The sequence below is a fragment of the Coccinella septempunctata genome, chromosome 1 (assembly GCF_907165205.1).
Source record: "Coccinella septempunctata chromosome 1, icCocSept1.1, whole genome shotgun sequence".
Classification (NCBI taxonomy): domain Eukaryota; kingdom Metazoa; phylum Arthropoda; class Insecta; order Coleoptera; family Coccinellidae; genus Coccinella; species Coccinella septempunctata.
The window spans coordinates 15507774-15531989 of record NC_058189.1 but is presented as its reverse complement, the minus strand read 5'-3'; the positions used below and the strand labels follow the sequence as shown (position 1 = coordinate 15531989).

The 24216-nt window shown below is 38.2% G+C and overlaps 1 protein-coding gene across 1 annotated transcript; it reads left to right on the top strand.

Moving 5' to 3' along the window:
• The first annotated feature begins 11405 nt into the window (after positions 1-11405).
• LOC123322736 (histone H2A) lies at positions 11406-11845 on the top strand. Its single transcript, XM_044910729.1, has one exon. It carries the CDS (start codon positions 11459-11461, stop codon positions 11831-11833), a length of 375 nt encoding a protein of 124 aa, XP_044766664.1. The 5' UTR covers positions 11406-11458; the 3' UTR covers positions 11834-11845.
• Positions 11846-24216: the final 12371 nt, after the last annotated feature.

The window sequence follows — 24216 nt, the reverse complement described above, 5'->3', positions numbered from 1 at the left end:
AAAATTAATAAATAATTTGTCCACCACTTCCAAACTTATCACTACCAGAATGTCAGTGTAAATATTAACAGTCAATATAGTTCCAATGACACAAGCACAGTTCAGTAGAGCGAGAATAAAAAAAATATCACTTCAAAAACTTCGAACGAAAAAATAGGGCTCAGAAGATTAGTTCACAGGTCGTAGATAACGATGCAACTGATCTTCATCTGTATCTGTGATGCAAGGACCGAAAATTTTTTTCCAAAAATGTCTTCCAGATGGTGCCAAAATTCGTCAACTGGAATGTTCGCCAAAAATCATAAAAAAGGGATGGTGCTGAAACTTCGATTGGGTTTTTACAAACCCGCTCAGTGGCAATATTTTTCAATTTTGCCAGATGTTTGAGATTTATTTTCAGAGTAGTTGTGTAAGAAATGGTCTTAATGTACCTATAGCTATAAAACCTAAAAAATATTTTGTACCGGCTGGAATATTTTTGGGAATTTTGAATCTTTGAAATTATAAATTCTATCTATAATGGTTTAGTGGCGAGGTTAACTATCGGCAAATGTGACATGTACATTTCGAGTTTCTTGGGCTATTTTCATATATATTAAGAATTATTAACGTAAAGAAAAATTTTGTCTTGAAGCTTATTCATAATGGTAACACATGAAATTTTTTTTCATTCATTCAATTTCTCGTGATTCTGGCCGAACATCTAAATAAATCGTTGAGAATAGAATGAATGGGTTCTTAGTAGTTACAGATTTTCATTGTCAAAATGCGCCATAAAGTAAAATGTTGAATACAACGATTATCATCATTGTCACTTAATAATGAGCTCAAGAGGGTTTGTCCGTGCAGGTACAGCTTGTGCCTGTGTGCTTTCACCTACCTAGTCTGGTTTGTAGTGCAGGTGATAAATTATCCAAAATTAGCCAATAAGATTAATAAGGATCTTGTCGGCATGTGCTTTCTTCATAATGAGGCACTTAGAGTTAGAATATTTTTCGCAGGTATTCCGATGCTCACCTCCATTCTGGCAATTTTCAAAATATGAATTTTTTCTCTGAATTTAAAAATTGCCAATCCCTAATATTAGGGATTACCAAGGTAGCAAGCATTTTTTTGTTAGATTAGTGTGCCGTGAAGGTGGCTGCCTTTTTTCTGTCAGACACGTTTTCGTTTTTAGATATTGCATTGGAATTCTTAAAAATTGAATTTCAGTTGCTCCGTACAATGTTACTTGTTCAATTATGATGTGAATGCATTCAATATTCAATGACGATTTGAATGAATCTTCAATATTATACCGTATTATTATTATCCGTATCAAGAAGGCATACACAGAAGAGGAAATCAATCTTATGCAGTACTACTTGAGTAGAGAGGATTGGAAAGAAGTATTCTCAGCCCAGTCAGCAGAGGACAAGTACAACATCTTCATTGGAACATATATGAACTACTACAACATATCCCTCCAATTACAACCAATAAAAAGAAGATTGTCAAAACCAATTCCACGTTAGATAACCCCAGACATTGTGGAAGCGAAAGAACGTCTAATGTTCCTCCATTCCTGCTACAAAACACATAGAAGTGAAGGAAACAAACTTATGTCAGCTACAAAAAGAAATATCTCGAATTACTACAAACATAAAAAAACCTTATATAACACACCAATCCAAAACTCAGACAACAAAAACAAAACTATTTGGAATATCATCAATAGAGAAACTGGGCGATCTAGGAAGCATGTTAAACCGGAAAACCTGACCACAGATGAACTAAACAACTTCTTTGTAAACAATGCAAATAACATCATAAAAAATCTACGGAAAAACAATGTTAATCCCACAGATTTAATGAAGAAAACCTACATAATGAATTCGATGTTCTTCAACCTTGTGACCCAACATGAAATGGAAACCATTTTAAACAACCTGAAAGCAAAAAAATCAGAGGATATAGATGGTAATACTGTCTTTATGATAAAAAAATGTGCTGCATGGCTGATTGACCCATTGGTGGATGTCTTGAATACATGTCTTGAAGAGGCAGTCTTTCCAACTAAAATGAAAATAGGCAAAATCTGCCCTATTTTCAAAAAAGGAGATCCTTCCATAGCCAACAATTTTAGGCAAATTGCAATACTGCCAGCATTTTCAAAGATACTAGAAGGGGTGGTCTATAATCACCTCGTTGACTTCACGGATGCTAAACAATTATTGTGCCAATTTGGATTTCGGAAAGGAACATCAACAGCTGAGGCAATTGATTCTTTAACCAAACATATTCAAGATTGTTTCGAAAACAAAAATCAGTGTCTGGGAATATTTACCGACTTATCAGCGGCATTTGATTGTGTTAATCACTCGATATTGAGAAGCTGGAGAGATATGGCATACGTGGTGTTTGCTTGGACCTTTTCAGATCATACCTATCTGATCGACAGCAGATAGTTGTATTGGATGACAATAGAAGTGAAGCTCTCAAAATAACAAGGGGAGTTGTCCAAGGTTCGAGACTGGGCCCTCCACTATTCCTTCTGTATATCAATGACATGCCACACAACATAAGCCTGAGAGTTCCAACCAGCATACCAAGAACAGTTGTTTCCTGTATGTTTGCCGACGATACAACATATGCAGTTGAGATTGAAGATGACACAAGCGTTCAATCAACTTATGAAGACATTATGGTTCAAGCCAAAGAGTGGTTCACTACAAATGAATTATTTCTTAATGCTGCCAAAACAACATCATTGGTCTTTAGTGTCAAACAAAGGAGTCAAACCTCAGAAGCGAGTTCAGCAAACTTTCTAGGAGTACAACTAGATGCACAACTGAGCTGGAGAGTCCACATTGATAATCTCAGTGCCAAACTGGCCGGAGCAACATATGCTATTAAGAAAATTGCTGAGATCACCAATACAAACACAGCAGTAACTGCCTACTACTCCCTATTTCACTCAAGGATGACTTATGGTATAATCAGTTGGAGTGATGGAGCAACGGTTCACTTATATAAAATATGCAGAAAGCAGCCCTGAGAAGTATCTATCGAGTTCCATGGAACACAAGCTGCAGAAACTTATTCACTGAATCCAGAATAATGTCACTGTATGCAGTAATTATATACAAGAGAGTAACACACATAAGGAAAAATCTAAACATGTATTCAAAACATCCAGATCAACACAATTACAATACTAGAAACAAAGAAGATATCATACAGCCAAGTCAGAGACTGAGGAAAACCCATAATATTGGAGTGCAACTCTATAACCAACTGCCAGACCAGATGCGGAACCTCCAACATTCAACATTTAAGAGGAAACTAAGAACATTGCTATCTGGACATAGCATATACAACTTCATGGAATTCGAGTCCATCATTAGAAATCATAATCCATTCTCATGATGGTTATCTAATTTGAAACATTCATTTATTTGATAGTTTTTTCTGACTGTTCCTATACAATCTATATTTGTCAATGAGGAAGTAAAGACTATTATTATTATTATCCCTTTTTGGTAATATCATTTCATTTTTAGTGAGTATATAAATTTTCTAATCACATGAAATTTGTTTTGGCTATCATGTGTGTTATATACATAATCTAAGAAATCTATTGTTTATTATATTTAAACAGATTAGTCACGCATAAAAGAAACTGAAATGAAGAAATATCGTCAAAGTTTCGAGCTAGATGTAAGATATAATAACTACGGAATTTTCATCTCATATCCTGTGTCAAGCTTTAATACGAAACAGGCACAGAATCTGAGTTTTGACTGTTGAAGAAATCCAACCGAGTTCATATTCGAAATCTACGTATACGAATCGATCGAACAAAAGAATTCGATCGTTAAAATGGTCCAGCATTTTCAGCCTGAATGTGGCCAAAAATTGCGTCGTCCTAAATGAAAAGGTTTCTGTTATCATTAAATTAGTAGAATTTTATTTCTTCCGAAAAGTTTCTCTTCAATTCCGCTTAATGAGATCTTTCGATCTCGACTCGATCAGGCTACAATACCTATTCTTGAATAGACAACCTGCGATACGCGATACACCCTACAACCAATGCCAAAACAACCAATCCATCTATAGGGGGAAACTGAAAGTTGCCATCTTTTGTCAAATAAACAATCTATTGAGAAAATAGACATTTAATGTTGTCAGTCAGTCGAATTCTGTAGTAATGTTCGTATCCAGAAGACGCAGGCGGGTCGAACTCGAATATGACCGAATGATCGAAATGATTGGGTCATTTCGAGATCGGTGACTCGATAACTCCCGCACGGGTTACGATCGAATCCAAACGATTCGATCGATCGTGATCGACACAGCCCTAAATACCTGATTAACCCTTAGGTTAATCAGGTACGAGTACCAGTCCCTTCGGTTCGGATCGCGACCCCCAGAGTCAGCTCGCTGAGCGGCATTACACTAGCAGAGCACCTCAAAGAACTTTTACGATTTTTATGCCCTCGTTTTGCTTAGCACTTAGTTTATTTTGCTCACCTATATACAATGATCTATAGACAATTCAAAGTGCCCTGCTGGTGTAATATTACACCAGCAGGGCACGTCAACGGATCTTTCCAATATTGGTATCATTCTAAAGCTCTCGTTTTGCTCACCAGTCCGTTCGTTTTGTTCATTTACACTTTACGAGTTTTTGGAGGGGAATTTTTTTTTCTCACCCTAGCTTGTGGGATATCTGCGATTTGCTCTTTCCAAAGAAGCCGCCCCATAAAAGGAACCGTAACTGTTATAGAGAATGCCGACAAAGTTGTAGATTTTAGTTTTATGGTATCTGTGTTACAGAATTAAACATTTGTGAAAAAGGGTGCCTACAATTAAGTACATGTCCAGTTTATATTAGGTACTGTTATTATTGAATTCACAGAAAATCCTCTGCATTCTGCAGCAATCTGTTAATTGAATATAATTTGAAAACAGATTCATTGAAATTCTAGTATCTACGGACATTTTAGCTTAATTGAAATCTTGAATGGTAGGTACTATCAAATGGTAGGTGATTATCAAAATAAAATCAAAACGATAATTATCGTACGAATGGAATGGCAACGCTGCCAGTACCCCGTAATCCAAGTTTCCACAGAAAGCTGTGGAAGAAGACCTCAACAACACCGAGTCACGATACTAAAAAGCAAATTATTCTATCGTGGCACCGATTGTTATCGGTGTTATCGAATATGTCCGGACTAGAAACTGGACTGGAACTGATCTTTGGATTAGTTATTTTTCTGGACCGGATCAGGTCGAAACTGATCCATGAAATTGTTTGGATCAGCCTTCCCTAAACCAAGGTGCATCTATTGCACATGGTAGCAGCTTGTTTTCAGTTGTCTGAATTCTTTTGATATGGCTCTATGCCGCGAAACCCCAAGATTATTTGAGGTGGATATTAAAAAAAAGAAAGTGCAAATTTATGGGAGACCGAAAGAATTTCCATTTTTAAAACACAAAACTTGATTCTGCAGTCCAATGTACGAAGTGTTTGGGTCAATTCAGATAACATAAAAAAATGTTTAATGCAGCAGCTCCCTGACCAAATATTTGAGACATTCAAATTTTGGGAATGAAGAAGCTTCTCTAGCAACGCCTGAAGCCCTCTTCTCATTCCACAGTGTAATGCACAGCCATTATATTGATATTATTAAATTTTCGTTTTTGTGTTGTAATAAACTTTTATTATTCCTCTATTTTAAATAAAAAGATTTTTTTTATCGCCATACGTTGTAGGAAACTGAGTAGCTGGAATCATATACAGGGTGAGTCTTAGACTCGTACAAATATTTTACAGTAGATTTTTGAGGTCAAAAGAAACACTTTTTTCCTTTACCGTTTTTTCCGAATCGGCTCGGTTTTAAAGGTACAGGTCGTTGAAAAATATAAAAAAATGTTACTTCTAGTTCTCATAAACGGTTTTATCGAATGAAATGAATTTCGGAATATAGTTTTCGAGTAATTTGAAGTTCAAAAATAACAGATATCTGTGAAATTCGAAAACTTGGGTACTTTTGACCAAATGCAACTCTTTTTGAAAGATCCACAGATTCATTTACTTATTCTGAAGGTAATTTTGCTCTTCCAGGAGTGGCACAGCTCATTATGAAAACCTAAAATGTCTATATCTTCTTATCAGGGCTGAATCGGAAAAAATGGTACAGGAAAAAAGTGTTTCTTTGGATCTCAAGAATCCACGGCTGAAATATTTTTACGATTCAAAGACTCGCCCTGTATATATAAATCAGGTCCGTTCGCATTGAACATTGGATAATCTGGTCAGCCTATGTTGAAAAGTGGCCCAAGTAGTAAGTACTGATCCTTGGGGTACTCCAGCATCTACATCTCTTGTTAAATGAAGATTTCAGCGGTCGATTCGAAAGTATCATAAAATTTCTAGCGTAAGAGTATGAATGGATGCTATTCGACAATCTAGAGGAACACGGGCCCGCCCTTTCATAGCGTCTATCTGATGGCGCCCGCTAATTGGCGGAATGAAAATAGCGTGAATACCATGCACGAAGGTATTCTAGTGTGACTACACCATTCCGAGTCATTCACTTGACAGGAGAAGACGTGCTACAGTGCTCCTAGTGCTATAAAAGAGAAAGCGGACGAGAAAGTCGAAGTGTCACAGTGCCGTAAAAGAGAAAGCGGAGGTGAAAGTGCCCACTAACCAAGCTACGGAATATTTGATTCCGTCTGCGAAGTTTTTGTAGGTTCTATATTTGTTATCGGAATTTTAATTCGTTAAAATTCTCAAAGTTGGTGTTCATCCTAAGTGTCCAGAGAATTTCTCGTTGGTACTGCAGAAAACATCAGGTGAGCTTATTTTTCGTATCTCTTTTCTGATTTTTACCATAGCGTATAAAACATTCGACTTTATACCATAGTTTTATATTAGACTATTTTAGTGAAGATTTCTGAATATTTTATTATTTTGAGATTTTTGATTATAAAACCATGTCGGAAACCTCAGATAATGAGGGCTCCTACATGGAAGCGACCGATGCTGAAGAGTTCAGCGAAGGCGAACACGAGGAGCTTGTAAAGCTCAGAGAAGAAAATGGGCAGTTGAAAGCTCAAATAGTCAAACTGACTGAAACTGTGTCACAGTTGGTCGGTGAGATGCGCCTATTGAGGGAGGAAATGACCCGCAACAATATGACGAAACCTCCCACGTACGCCGCAATCACAAAGCCGGTACAGGGTTCCAAGAATAATTCCCTTATAGGAACTGTTTCACAACCCGAAACAAGGAAAAATGATACAACCCAAGTCGCGAAGGCCCCAAACGCGCCCCCAACTAAACGCGCGCGAAAAGAAAGCTCCTCTTCTGATGAAGAGACTGTCAAGAAGGCAATGGAAGTGCCTAAAAAAGATAAAATTCCACCCATCACGATGATGGGCACCTCAGATTGGGTAGAGATATCTAAAGCTCTCTACACAAAAAGGATAAATTACAACCGTGCAACTACAGTTAAAGACGGTATAAAAATCATCGCGTCAACCGTAGATGATTTTAGAAAAATCACGAAATTCTTCGAGCAGCGTGGTAAAGAATTTTTTACCTACCAAATGGAGGAGGAGAAGAAGATATATGCCGTTATTAGGCATTTACCAATCGACGCTGATCTTGCGTTGATTAAGGACGACCTGATATTCCAGGGAATAACAGACGCTGAGGTGTCCAGAATGACATCGAACAAGACAAAGAAACAAATACCTCTCTACCTGGTTAAAACCCAGAAAAAGGAAATATTCGAAGTGAAGCGACTCTACAACCTCTGTATTGTGGTTGAGCATAAAAAGAGGCCTGAAAGTCCAAGCCAGTGCTTTAGGTGCCAAAGGTACGGGCATGCACAAAACAAATGCTCCTTCCCGTGGAGATGCGTAAAGTGCTCAGGAAGCCACAGCAGCAATGACTGCACACTCACCAGAAAAGGTGAAGAGAGAAATGCCACATGCGTCTTATGTGGAGAAGAGGGCCATCCAGCTAGCTACAAAGGATGTAGCGAGTTCAAGTTGGTGACCAGAAAGAAGAATTCCCGAAAATCAGTTGAACAGAAAAAGAAGGTAACAAAAACAACAACTTCTGAACAAAAAATTCAGGAAGTAGCGAAGACCCAACCTACAGAGCAGGAAAAGAAGAGGGAGACTCCGAAACCCGTCCAGAAAAAAGAAGGACAGAAAAAGCTTACAATGAAACAAGCTGTGAACAGTCAACAAGATAAGAAAAAGATATCTGAATCAGCCGATGATTTAGATATCTTCACAGAAAAAATTTTCAACAAGATAATGTTGAAAATTGAGAGGGAAATGGAGAAAAAACTCCAAGCATTATTCAGTAAACTGAATTAATGGACCTTACGGATATTAGGAAGAAATCCCTCAAGATAATCTCGTGGAACATAAACGGGATCAACACTCGGAAAGCCGAGATAGAACAAATAATATCAGAAAGACAACCTGATATTATAGCCCTACAGGAAACAAGAATAAACCGGAACAGAAGACTGAATTTCATGAATTATGAAACATATAGATGTGACAGAATTACAAACACCGGAGGAGGAGTAGCAATATTGGTGAGAACAGATCTGAAACACTACTTTAAAAGTAGATCCGACGAAACACAAGGAAAAACAGAAAAAGTGACGATTGTTGCCGAATTAAATCGGCAAAGAGTCGAAATAACCTCGGCGTATAAGCCACCACAAAACAATCTATTGGAAGAAGAGATAAACAACATGTTGGAAGGATCAAACCCGAAAATCTCCATCGGAGATTTCAACTGTAAATCCCCATTATGGAATAGCATAACAGAGAATAGAAATGGCAAAAAACTCAAGGATTTCGCCGAAAAACAAAATGCCATAGTTATTGGACCAGAGCTACCGACATATCTTGCTTTTGGAAGAGGAATACCAGATGTAATAGATATCGCGATATTGAAAAATATAAGTCAAGAATTCTCGATTGAAACTTTGGAAGATGGAACCTCAAACCACAATCCCGTGGAATTGACAATTGGAGAAGAACCAAGAGAAAAACTGTTGGAAATAAGAGAATATACCAATTGGACTAAATACAGCCATTTAATACAATCGGAAATAACAGAAATTCCAACAATAAACACTCCAGACGATCTGGAATGTGCGGTTGATAAACTGGAAGAGATTATATTGAAAGCTTACGAAAAAAGCACGAGAAGAGTGAAGAGACCAGCTCCAAGTCATCCGCATGGCGATACGCCTAAAGAAGTAAAAGATCTTATACAAGAAAATCGAAGACTAAGAAGAATATATAGGATGAACAAAAATGATCTGAATAGAAGAAACCTCAACCGACATAGCCAAGTTCTGAAAAATGCCCTGAAAGATCTAAGAACAAGCAGATGGAACGAAAGGGTGCAAGAACTGAATACAATCGATCATTCTGCATGGAGAATGCAAAAAAGCCTACGAGGAGAAAAGACTAAAATTCCACCCCTACACGGAGAAAGGGGAATGGCTTATACCAATACTGATAAGGCAGATGCATTGGCGGACTCGATCGAACGAGAATCGAGAATAAATTACAGGATAGACGACGATAATGAAGATTTGGAAGAACTGGTTGAAGAAAATGATGAAGAAATGGATGAATTACCAGCGACTGCTGAAATAGACAAGCCAACATCGCCAAATGAAATCAGGGAAATAATAAGAAGTTTGAAGAAGAGGAAAGCTCCCGGAAGCGATAAAATAACGAATGTTATGTTAAAGAAATTACCTAGAAAAGGTATAGCCGCTCTAACAAATATCGCGAATGGAATTATGAGGACAGAACACTACCCAGAAAAATGGAAAACAGCAGAAGTCATAGTATTCAATAAACCATTCAAAGAGAAGAAGTTTCCACAAAACTACAGACCGATAAGTCTACTGTCGGCTTTAGGAAAAGTAGTAGAAAGAATTATCGCCACGAGGCTAAATGAGGAAACCGAAAATCTGGAACTAATTCCACCAGAACAGTTCGGATTCAGAAGAGAGCATTCAACAGAACAACAATTATTGAGGCTCACAGAGTACATAACAGAGGGATTCCAAAATAAACAAGCTACAGGTCTTGTTTTACTAGACGTCGCCAGAGCATTCGACAGAGTATGGCATGAAGGATTAATATATAAGATGAGATGTGCTGGATATTCGATCAAAATATGCAAGTTGATACGGAATTATCTCAAAAATAGAAGATTTTACGTGAAAGTGGGAGGAGAATGCTCCTCAACAAGAGATATAGAGGCTGGAGTACCCCAAGGATCAGTACTTGGGCCACTTCTGTACAACATATACATCCACGATATTCCGAAAAATCCAAGAACCATGCTAACGTTATATGCTGACGACACAGGCATAGCAACTCGACACCGAAACCCTGAAATAATAGAACGAGTTCTACAAGAGTCGATTGACGAAACAAATGACTGGTGCATAAAGTGGAAAATCAAGCTCAATGGACAAAAGAGCCAAGCAATATTACTACAGAAGAGAAGACTGCGACCCACAACGAAACTGGATGTTGACGGCGAAGAAATCGACTGGAAAAATGAAGCCAAATATTTAGGAATAACGCTTGACAAAGGACTTACTTGGAAAAGTCATATCAAACAAGCAATCGACAAAACGAAAGCAGCGATGAATAGACTCTATCCTCTGATAGGAAGAAGAAGCCACATGTCGAAAGAGACAAAATTGAAGATAATCAAAGCCGTTGCTAGGCCTCAACTGACTTATGGATCAGTTGCCTGGGGTTTCGCGGCAAAGAGCCATATCAAAAGAATTCAGGCCACTGAAAACAAGCTGCTACGATGTGCAATAGATGCACCTTGGTTTGTCAGGAATAGACAGATTTATAAGGACCTGAAATGGGAAACCATAACGGAATTCATGAACAGAAAAGCAGAGAAATTATTCGAAACAGCGAAAAACCATCCGAATCAAGAACTCAGGAGACTAGTGGACTACGACCCAGAGGAAGACAAAAGGAGAATGCGAATTTACCGAAGGAGACCAAGAGATCAATTAAAAAGAGATTAAAATAACAACAGAAACTTATTGAAAAATTCAATAAAGTGTTAATCCAATAGAGGATAAACACATAAATCCCAGCACGATAGTGTGCGAGAAGAAAACCGATCAAGAGATGAACGGTTTATAGGCAAATGCCCGGAACCAAAATTCAAGAAGCAGTAGGGTTTTTAGTGGGTCTCGAGCTCAGGAGAGTGAGAAACCCCACACTGTTCCCCCTCAGGAGATGAGGGTGGTTCGTCTGTCTTGCAGATTTTCCCCCTGCTACATCAAAAAAAAAAAAAAAAAAAAAGTGTGACTACAAAAATCATCACGAAATTTAATCGAGCAACGTCTAGTATCTGTTGATAAATTCATTGATCATGTCGGGTCGTGGTAAAGGCGGTAAAGTTAAGGGTAAAGCGAAGTCTCGTTCAAATAGAGCGGGATTACAGTTTCCCGTTGGACGTATCCATCGTTTGTTGCGAAAGGGAAATTACGCCGAACGAGTAGGAGCGGGAGCACCCGTTTACCTGGCAGCCGTGATGGAATATCTCGCTGCTGAAGTATTGGAATTGGCCGGTAATGCCGCTAGAGACAACAAGAAGACTAGGATCATTCCACGCCATCTTCAGTTGGCCATTAGAAACGACGAAGAATTGAACAAGTTACTCTCTGGAGTCACTATTGCCCAGGGTGGAGTTTTACCAAATATCCAAGCGGTACTTTTGCCGAAAAAAACCGAAAAGAAATCGTAAATAATTCGCAGCACGATCAACTCTATCGAAAGGCCCTTTTTAGGGCCACAACCTACTATCGCTAAAGAAGTTTGCTATGATATTTGAACGACGATGAGGTAACTCGATCTCTGTCCCCTCCGGCAGATTTTGAGAAGAAGTGAATCTCGTAATGACACGTAGTTTTTGAATTGAGATGCCTTGTATTATTACAGTTAACTCCTCCAAGTACAAATCTTCCGCTTCAACGCGCCGAATTTCAAATTCCTACTTTCAGTAGGTACAAATGCATATTTTCAACGGTCCACAATTGCCCAAAACTTTCGGTTGACCTCGAAGACTATGAGGGATTATGAGATTTGGTTCGAATTGATCATACAATATTCGAGTAATTGATCTGATACTTTGTCGGATCGACCATTCAAAAGTAAATTCCAAATGATAGTATCGAACAGAAATTCAACAAGCGCATTCCAATTCGAAAACTATGTTCGATTTCAAGATTTGGTTCGAATGGATCCAACAGTTTCTGGGAAATTGGTTTCATACTTTGTCTCAGCGACAAATGTCAAGAGATACAATAGACTCTGAGGATTTTCAAGAATTCGTCGGATGAAGGATTCTGATATAGATTCCAGAAAAAACGAAATTTTACCAAAAAGTTCAATTTTTCGTTCATTATCAGTAGGTCAACAAAATCTTCCATCTGATTGGCTCCTGATACATTGGTGCAAAAATTTAGACAGGAGCAAATCGATTATTTCAATTTTTTAATTGATTATGGTTCAGACTGTGAGTGAAAACCCAAAAAAATTTCAGAAATTTTTTAAGAAATTGGTTTGATACTTTGTCGAATCGACCACTGAAGTCTCCACTTCCATCGAAACTTTTGAACTGGAATTCAACAGAAGCATCCCAATTCGAAAACTATGAAATTTTAAGGTTTGGTTTCTGAGAAATTGATATAATACTTTGTCGAATCGACCACTGAAAACTAAATTTCTATCGGAAGTATCGAAGTATGAGGCGCACTTTTATTTGTACGGATTTGATTACGAATATCAACAGGTAAGGAATATACATTAAATGTCTCAATTTTTGCTCAGTAAAAATCGTGACAAAATTAAACCTGAAAAATACATTTCTATTATGCTAAACTCCTAAAGGACATCGATAAATTCTTCAACTGTGAGTTTTTCCAGGAGAGACTTCGAATACAAAATCCGAAACAAAAGTAGCTGCTCCTTTATAATAAATGATACGAATAGACAATGAAGACGCTGGACATACGCCAAATAATTTAGTAATCCAAAACAGGTCGCGTTTGGAAATGAATAACTTAATTAACCAAAAAAATGAGGATTTTCTTTCACTATATTAATTGTACTAAATATCACCTACCTGGCTTAATTCAGCACGCGAACTTTAGGATTTGTAGATCTTCTATAGGGGTGATCACCGAACATGAATGAGCGAGTCCAAGCACACTTTGGAATCGTCCGGCAAACACCTTTTCTCAGAATATGACTACCTCGGCGGGTCTTGGCTGCGAAGCCCCATGCCGCCGATCCATATGTGAGTTGTGGTCGCGCAATAGTTTTAATCATCGTCAACTTGATGTTCTTATTCATATGACTTCTTCTGCCTATGAGTGGATAAAGTTTACTCATTGCGGCTTTTGTTTTATCAACTGCACATTTGATGTGGTTTTTCCATGTAAGTCCTCTGTCAAGCGTCACTCCTAGGTATGTTGCTTCATTTTTCCATTCAACCTCTTCTCCATCAACTTCAAGGTTTTCTTCCATCCTCAATCTTCTCTTTTGCAGTAATATTCTTTAGTCTTTCTTCCATTGATTTGGATTTTCCATTTGATGCACCATTTGAGTAATTCATCTATGGCTTCCTGCAGTCTCCGGTGTATGATCTCTGGGCGTCGATGTCTGAACGCCATTCCTGTGTCATCTGCGTACAAGGTGAGCATATTTCTAGCATTCTTCGGGATATCATAAACGTATATTACGTAAAGCGGAGGTCCAAGTACCGATCCTTGAGGCACTCCCGCTTCCAATTGTCTGGTTTCAGAGGTTGCTCCATCTATCTTCACATAAAAGTTTCTATTCCTCAGATAGTTCCTTATAATCTTGCATAGGTTGATCGAATATCCTGCTTTTTTCATCTTGTAGATTAGGCCTTCGTGCCATACTCTATCAAAAGCTCTCTCGATATCCATCAGAACTAATCCTGTGGCCTGTTTAGTCTGCATTCCTTCGGTGACGTATTCTATGAGCCGTAGCAATTGGAGTTCAGTCGAATGTTCTCGTCGAAATCCAAATTGTTCTGGTGGAATTATCTTCAACATTTCTGTTTCCTCATTCAGCCTTTTAACGATAACCCTCTCGACGATTTTTCCTAGTGCTGTTAGTAGGCTGATTGGTCTATAATTTTGAGGAAATTTCCGTTCCTTTCCAGGCTTGTTGAAAACTATCATTTCTGCAGTTTTCCATCTCTTTGGGTAGTATTCGGTCCTCATCACTCCGTTTGTTATATTCGTAAAGGCTGCTATTCCTTTTCTAGGCAATTTCTTCAACATATAATTCGTTATCCTATCTTCTCCCCGTGCTTTCCTGTTTTTCAGTTTCATTATGATCTCTTTGATTTCTGTTGGTGAAGCCGGTTTTGGAATGATTTCGGTTTCTGGTGGTTCCATCATCAGTTCTTCGTTTGCCTCCACTTCTTCTTCTAGATCTTCATTGTCATCATCATTTCTGTAATTTATTCTGGCTTCTCTCTCAATTGAGTCGGCAAGTGCTTCGGCTTCGGCGAGACTTCAAGTCTCGTATATACCATTCCGTTTGCTCCATGCAGTGGAGGTATAACTGTCTGTTCCCGTCGTAAGCGTTTTTGCATTTTCCAAGCCGAGTGATCTATTGTATTCAGTTCCCTTAATCTCTGGTGCTATCTGTTATTACGCAGTTCTGTTAAAGCATTTTTCAATATCTGGCTATGCTTATTCAGTTTCTTCTTGTCTTCTTCTCTTTTTGTTGTTTTGTAGATTTTTCTGAGTCTTCTGTTCTTTTTTATATCCCTTGGCGTATCTCCATGTTTCGGAATTGGTTTCCTTATTTTCTTGGTGCTTTCTCCATAGGCTTCTTTTATTTGATTTTCCAATTTTTCAACTGCTTCATCTAATTCATCCCGGGTGTTTATTTGGGGAATTTCCGCAATTTTCTCCTGAAGCAAATTCTTATATTTCTCCCAGTCTGTGCGGTCCTTGGTTTGTGTCTCTTCTTCGTTTCTTGGGCCATGTCCCACTATGAATTCTATGGGATTGTGGTCTGAAGTTCCATCTTCTATTGTATCAATGCTGATTTCTTCAGTGATGTCTTTCATTACGACAATGTCCAGTACATCGGGTAGTCCATTTACTCTTGGTATGTAGGTCGGTATATCAGGTCCTATCACAACTGCATTAAGTTTTTCAGCATAAATCTTCAGTCTTCTCCCGTTGCCCGTTGGTATTTTCCACCCTACTGTTCCATTCCTGCGATTTGCAGTTAAGATCACCAATTATGTTTTTCGGGTGTCTTCCTTCTAGTAGCATTTTTAGATCCTCTTCCAGCATGTCCTTATCCGGTGATTTATAATTCGAAATAATTTTCACTTGTCCTCGATTGGTATTCACAATAATCGATATTGCTTCTACTTCTTGACCATTGAATATTTGGCCGAAATGGTGATCCATATTCCTTCTAGCCAGTATAGCAACGCCACCTGTGCTGTTAGTCTATCATTTTTGTAGATATCGTAATTGGGAAATGCTATCCGAACGTTGGGGTCAAGTCTTGTTTCTTGGAGAGCTATGACATCCGGTCTCTTCTCTTCAATCAGTTCTTCGAATTCTGGTCTGCGGGCTCTCAATCCTTCGACGTTCCAAGAGACGATTATGAGATTGTTCTTTATCGTCGTATCAGCCATTAAATATTCTTAATAATTTGCTGCATCTTCTTTCTCCAGATTCTGCATCATCGGCGGGTACCGAGGTTTTAATTAATTTATAGGTTTCTAGTGATCTTAGTAAAATAATACGTACATTTCCTCAAGATAACTAACTTAGTCCGAACATACCGTCCACCAAAATATAACAAATATTTTCATGAAAAAAAATAAAGTGAAGTAAAAGTTACCTGCTATAATAGGAAAAAAAAAGGGAAATAATATATACAACAAAACAATATACAGTGAACAACAACGAGAGAGTTACATTGAATAGAAGGGAAACATTCCGAGGTAGGAAGAATAAAATTTATGCTCCCTTCAAACCCTTCGGTATTAACTTTCTGTAGGAAGGGTACACAGTGTGACGATGGAACGTTTAATTACCGACGTCGTTGTTTTCAAACTAACCACGCGACACACTTGATCGAAACCGGGATGTAATTCGCAGATCCTTCCTAGTTTCCATTTGAGAGGCGGTAAATTGTGGTCTTTGATTAGGACCAAGTCAAGGTCAAAGTGCGGTTCTGCTTGATTTTTGAGAGTCCATTTAGATCTCTGTTGGAGTGTATGTAAATACTCAAGATGCCACCGTTTCCAAAAGTCTTGGTGTAAGCGCCGAAGACGATTTAAATGAATGAGGCTCATATCGGGGTCTGGAATCGCGGTCATAGGTTCCAATGTGAGGAAATGACCCGGGGTTAAAACGGATAAATCATTTGGATCTGAGCTCATTTCCGTAAGGGGTCGGGAGTTCAATAATGCCTCAATATTTATCAATACCGTATTCACTTCCTCGTAAGTTAAGGTCTGCTCGCCTATTACTCGAACTAAATGAGTTTTCACACTCTTTATGCCACTTTCCCATATACCTCCAAAATGAGGTGCCGAAGGGGGATTGAAATGCCATTCGATTTTTTCTTCTTGAGCGGCACTTTGCATGACCTGCTTCAAGTATTTACTAAAAAAATCGTGAAGAACTCAGTAGAGCACTTGTGCCAAGTTCTGTAGTTTTTTGGATCCCACAAATTTTTGTGCCAATATTTAGGGCACAAACCATGGCAAATGGACTGAAACCATAAATAAGAATTTCATAATATCTACTTCAACTAAGTGTTTTAGAATATCAATTATTGAATATAATGATGATGTTCTCATTCAGAAGTTACTTCATATTATAACTTTCAGATGTGATAAAGGGGGAGATTTGGCCTATGTGGCTATTGCTGGAGAAGGGGCTGGACATAACAATATGAAAGAAGCTGCAGCTTGTGCTGTGCTACAAAAAATTATTGGAAAAGGTTCTTCTGTTCCATATGCCCTTGATCATGGTATGTCGAGGAGTTCCATCAAAGTAATAGACAGTTTTGCTATCAGTGGTTTGTATACCAATTATGCTGATACTGGACTTGTTAGAGCAATGTTTGTTGCACCTTCAAATGTAGCTGGACAGAATGTTGTGGATATTCTAAAGAATGGTAAAGTGACAGATGAATGGGTTAGCAAAGGTTTGTGATAAATTTATGTTTAATTTTCTATAATGCTTGAATTTAGATATTTTTCACTCTTATAAATATGTTGAAAGAGACAGAATTAGTCAGAGACACTCCTCGGTGTCTCATCAGTAACTAGGAAATTGACTAATGGTTATGAATATCCCCCTAAATAGTGACAGGAGATCATCAAATTTAACAAACAAAAGTAAACGAACAGTTTATAAAGAGACTGAACAACTCAACAACTTATTTACAGCAGTTTCATAATCAAGTTGCTTAAAGCTTCCTTTTGTGTCATTTAGTAGGACTAGAAAGAAGCTTCAAAATTGAAGGTTTGATTATGAAACTGGCTGTAAGATTGAAAATGAATGATAACAAAACTAGGGTAAACATACTAAGGATTATCATAAAGTGAAAATAATGAAATTACTTTTACATTTCCCCCCACCCCAGTAAGAAACTTTTTTTTCACAGTGGCAGGGCGGGAGGACATTTATAATTAAATTAATACCCTCACCAATGATTAGATCATATGATAGTCTCATTAAAAAGTTGATAATTTTCAGGAAAAAATTAACTGAAAGCAGCGGTTCTTCTAGCTAGTGAGAATGGTAAAAGTGTTGTCAGAAAATTGACACAAACAGGTGCCCTTACAGGTAGAGGAATTTCGCCAAACAACCACATAAACTTGGTGGAACCTGTTTCTATTCAAGATGTGAATAACGTAAGAATTCATACACAATTTTTTATGTGATCTTTTAATTACATTTATTCCATTCAAGGTACTGCAAAAACTTGGAAGGAATCTTAGTATTTCATCATTTGGTAACCTAACTTGTGTACCATACTTAGTTGACCTTAAGTAAAAGCCTGTAAATCAACAGATGTTATTTTATAAACAAGCTGATCGGACATTGTTCTTTCATTGTTTGGTAGGCGCAGTTGCCAAATCGCAAACTCATAACCAAGCGATTTAAATTTTAAAACCCAATATTTGAAGGATGATTTTGAATAGTTTCAGCGGTGAATTTGAAAAAATCATGAATGAAACTCATAATTATTCAGTTTTAACTTGCATATGCAGTGATAACCCAAATTGAGGAGAATTCCCCATTATGATCTATCATCGACCATTCACTGTCTGTTGTTAGTTATTCGATATATTCGGTAAGGAAAACGCTCAAAATTTTGAAATCGTCCGTAACTAAGCAATACACTCAATGTTCAAAGGAATACTTCAGCTTATTTGTGTTGATAGTTTCACTGAAGAGGATGAGAAGATTCCAACGGATTACGAAACAACCCAGAAGTAATAGAACGAGTTCTACAAGAAACCATTGACGAAACAAATGACTGCTGCATAAAGTGGAAAATCAAGCTCAATGGACAAAAAAGCCAAGCAATATTACTACAGAAAAGAAGACTGCGACCCACAACGAAACTTTAAGTTGACGGCGAAGAAATCGACTGGAAAAATGAAGCCAAATATTTAGGAATAACGCTTGACAAAGGACTTACTTGGAAAAGTCATATCAAACAAGCAATCGACAAAACGAAAGCAGCGATGAATAGACTCTACCCTCTGATAGGAAGAAGAAGCCACATGTCAAACGAGACAAAATTGAAGATAATCAAAGCCGTTGCTATGCCTCAACTGACTTATGGATCAGTTGCCTGGGGTTTCGTGGCAAAGAGCCATATCAAAAGAATTCAGGCCACTGAAAACAAGCTGCTACGATGTGCAATAGATGCACCTTGGTTTGTCAGGAATAGACAGATTTATAGGGACCTAAAATGGGAAACTATAACGGAATTCATGAACAGAAAAGCAGAGAAATTATTCGAAGCAGCGAAAAACCATCCGAATCAAGAACTCAGGAGACTAGTGGACTACGACCCAGTGGCGGCTCGTGATCTAGTTCACTAGGGGGCTACTTTTAGAATAATAATAAAAATATGAAATTTTAAAACCAGTTTTCCGCAAAATTTTTTGCAATTTATAATTCTTTTTGAAACATACCTGTTCTTATCTACTTGCTCGTTGTGCTTAATAATATTATTCCGGTATTCTAATTGAGCAGCGATATTAGTCGTAACCAGAAAAGCTAATTCTGTCGAACAATTTACATGCTTGGCAGATAGCTCATGCTTCTTAATTTTTTCATTGAGGGGCTTCAAATCTCTAAATCCTGCCCTTGCCCATACGTTATCAATTGTTATACACTTGTCTTGAGAAGTTTTTGGAGTGTTATCTGCCTGGGTTAAATTTAAATCGGGAGTCGGTCTACCCAGCAGTTGAATACGGCTTTCTTCCGCCAGCGAAAGCCTCGCGAAATCAGTTTTTAAAATATTTTGAACACTATTGTCCGCCGTGATTTGAAAACGTAAACAAATACGAACGCACGCTAAGATGTCTATACGCTAGCCGGCAGCGGCTAGAATGAAGCGGATAGGGGCGACTTTTATCGTAGCCCTTTTACTCCTTAAAACGACCGACACGAAGAGTTGCGGCTGGAGCCGAATGACTGTCCGAATGCAAGAATTCGGGGCTACACGATTCATCGCCCATGCAGGGACGAACTGCTAGATTATGAAATAAACAAAACTGCAGGAGTCGCATGAAAGTTTTACATTAATAAATTATATAATTAACCGTGGAAAGTAATATTTTCATTGAAAATCGTATGGGAAGGTAAATAGCATAAAAGGATTGATTTCTTGTATGGGGGGCTGTAGCCCTATAGCCCTCACAGACCAGCCGCCACTGCTACGACCCAGAGGAAACCGGCGTGAACCTAGCAGACCGTTTTTGGCAGACCGTTTGACGGAAACACCCGAACGCCGTGTTCAGTGGCATGCGAAGCGTAGGTCAAATTTATGCTGGAATAAGGCCGATTCACATAGCTAATGAAAAATAGGATCCTAGATTTGATGGAATGTGACTCGATTCTTGGGAATCCACGTAATTCCGTTATGGTCGACGGGGTTGATTAAAGTTAAATCTCTGAAACCGTTAATCGGCGCATTAAAATATTCGACATATACAATCCTTACACGAATGCGATTTTCCTCTAAAAATTTCATCCACTTCCCTTGGGATCTAGGGAGTGAATTTCCACCCTTAAATGCTCAAAATTCGATATCTCGGAAACCGTTAATCGGCGCATAAAGAGATTTGGCATAATATACAACAGGCCCGGATCTACGATTTTTTCTGACCGGGGCAAAAATTCATGATGGCGCCCCCCCCTTCAAAGGTTCGTAGGAAAAATCTAATTGCATATTCGTCATCGCTTTCAACCCGAGATATTTTTTTCACTAGTTCGAGGTCGTATAGATTACGAATATGCAATTAGATTTTTCCTAAGATGAGTACTTTGGGAAAAAAAGCACTAATATTCTTTTCCCATTGTTCCATCAAAAGATATTTTTTCTCATTGTCCCATCAAAAGTTATTCTTTTCCCAAAATAATCCCAAAAATTGCATAAATAAAAAAAAAATAAAAACAGTTTGTATTTACAAGAATGTCGTTTGCAACCTGCCCTCGTCTATCGTTTTTACCCGCGCTTCATGAACGAAATTATTCCGAACAAAAATTTATTTTTTTAGCTACATATATCAACCCGGATCATTTTACATATTAATTCAAGGTAGATCACGAATATACAATTAGATTTTTGGAGGATCAGTATTTTGAGGAATAAATCACTTTTAGTGCAAAATTTCGAAAATATTGGTCAACTTTAAGGAGCTGTAGCAGCTAGAAAAAAGGCATTAGTCATATGCTGTTTTTTTGGTGATGAATTGGTTCTTTGCAAATATAAAAAACCACACTTCATTAATCTATCTCGAACGGTTCAGATTTTATTAATTTTTCCGCGAAGGTCCAAAATTTCCGATTTTCCATCAACCATAACTTAAAAAATAATTTTTTTTTAAAATATCTGTTTGCATATTCGTGTTCTACGCCCTCGAATTAGTGTACAGAGTGAATTCGGTATTGATCGGAAAACAAAAATATTCTTCAGGAAATCGCCCACTCTGTATATATTTCAGTTTGTGAAAAGATTTAAAAAAACTCAATTTCGTGAAACTTTTGTATAAAACATTTTTTTGTACCTCTCTTAGTAATAAAGTTAAAGGGGGGCTCAAAATATGGTGAAAAACTCGGTACATCGATGGAAAATTTGAAAAAATTTCGATCTTACTGATTTCCACCAAAATTGGTATTTTCACTAAGGCATAGATCACGAATATGCACACAGAATTATGCTGAAAGGATTAGTTTTTAAGTTATGGTCTATAGAAAATCGGAAATTTTGGCCCTTAGTTCCAGATAAGATGGGGATGAGTCGGTAATACCCCAGGCAAAGAAATTACTGCTTGCGACGCAGTGTAAACATATCAGATCTTTCAACCTATTTCACCCAAGTGTGGCGGTCATTCGTAGATGACTGAATAATATGCAGTTAATTTATCCCTCATTGATTTTAAAGATTTTAGGCATAGTGATGGTTTATCATGTTTCCATTCTACAGTTTTCCATTTAGCACCGAGAAAATCAAAAGTAAAAAAATTTTAACCTCTGGTTGATTTTGGCTTCCCTTTAAGACGGCGCCCGGGGCAAGCGCCCCGCTTGCCCCCCCCTAGATCCGGGCCTGATATACAATCCTTACACGAATGCGATTATTCTCTAAAAATTTCATCCACTTCCCTTGGGATCTAGGGGGTGAATTTCCACCCTTAAATGTTCAAAATTCGATATCTCGGAAACCGTTAATCGGCGCATAAAGAGATTTGGCATAATATACAATCCTTACACGAATGCGATTCTTCTTCTTCTTCTTCAACCTGCATTCGTCCACTCCTGGACATAGGTCTCTTTCAACCGCTTCCATGTCTCCCTATCGTGTGCCACGTGTATCCACCTCTTGCCAGCCATCCTCTTAATATCATCCACCCACCGTTTTTGGGGGCGCCCAACACTTCTTTTGGTTTCTCTAGGTCTCCACCCCGTTATTCTATGATCTATCTTCTGATCTCGGACATTCTTGCCACATGACCTGCCCAACTCCATTTCATCTCTGCCACCTCCTGTAGAACGTCTCTGATTTTGGTACGTTGTCTGATGCACTCGTTTCGTACTTTGTCACGAAGAGAGATACCCAGCATTCGGCGTTCCATAGCTCTTTGAGTTGTTGAGAGTTTATTTGCGAAACTTTTAGTCAGACTCATTGTTTCTAATCCGTATGTTTGCACGGGCAGTACGCATGTGTTGTATACTTTGCGCTTCAAATTTATAGGAATCATGTTGTTCTTTAGGATGTGTCCCAGTTTACCGAAAGCTGCCCATGCCATCCTTATGCGTCTCGTTATCTCTGCATGCTGATTGTCCTTCCCTAGTTTGATGGTATGGCCGAGGTATATATATTCGGTAACGTATTCGATGATATTGCTTCGGACATTTATGTTGATATTGTCTGGACTCATGATTTTCGTTTTATTGAAATTCATTTCGAGTCCTATTTTAGACGCTGCTAGATCAAGTTCAGTCAGCATTTCCCTCAATTCTGTGATGTTATTACATATGAGGACAATGTCGTCAGCAAACCTCAGATGGTTGATGCTAATGCCATCCACTAATATACCTCTAGTGTGAACAGCTTGGGCGAGATAGTGTCTCCCTGTCGTACACTTCTACCCAAAGGTATCCGTCCGGTTACAGATGATTCGTCTAATCTTATCTGTATAGATGCCCTCTCATAGATGTTTTCGATGATATTGATGTACCTTGAATCCACTCTGGCATTTTGCAAAGCTGTGATAACAGAGCTGATCTCTAAAGTGTCGAATGCCTTTTTAAAATCAACAAAGGCCAGATATAATGGGACGTTGTATTCTGTACATTTTTCTATGAGGGTGCGAACCGTGTGGAGATGGTCTATTGTGCTATAGCCCTTTCTGAAACCTGCCTGTTCTGTAGGTTGGTAAAAATCTAGTTTTGTGGACAAGCGGTTTGTTATTATTTTCATGAACAGCTTGTATAGGTGTGATAACAGGGATATAGGTCTATAATTTTCTATATCTGTATTTTCGCCCTTTTGGAATAGAAGCGCAACCTCCGAATTACACCAACTAGTAGGTATTTTGCCGGTAGATAGGCACTTATTCGGGAGTAATCTGATTTTTTCTCCAAGTGCTCCTCCGCCACATTTCAACATTTCTGCAGTCACTCGATCTCCTCCTGGGCATCTATTGTTTTTCATTTGAGATAGAGTTTTTCTAAATTCATCCTCTGTAATATCAGGAAGATCTTCAGAACCGACATTCATGATGTTCAACTTTTTCGCAGAGTTCTGTGATCTAGACGAATATAGGTCAGTGTAGAAGGACTCCACTGCTCGAATTATGTCTTCTCTATTGTGTACTATGACACCATTTTTGTTGCGTAATTTTGTTATTTTGGTTTTTCCTTTCGAGAGTTTCCTACGTAGGACCTTCATTTTGCAGTTGTCCTGTATCATTTCTTCTATAAGCTTTGCATTGTATTCTCTGTTATCTTTTCTTATTGCCTTTTTTACTCGCCTATTGATCTTTTTATATTCGTCTGTAGTTTTGTCAGTTGTATTTCGTCTCAGCTCCAACAGTTTAATTGTATTCTGGCTTAATCGAGAACTTTTTGTATCCTGCGTCCTCGAACAAATCTTCCTTATCGATGTATTCACCGCTCCCACAACTCTATCAGCCAATTCGTCGATGTCTAGTTGTTCAGCATCAACGTTTACTAGTTTCTGATGTAGATCATTCTGATATTCCTCCTCTTTCTGTTTCATGATGTCGAGGGTTGGATAGCGTTTTCCCCTCAGAAGCTTGCTCCTCTCGGCTTTGATGTTAATGACAAGCTTTGCTCTCAC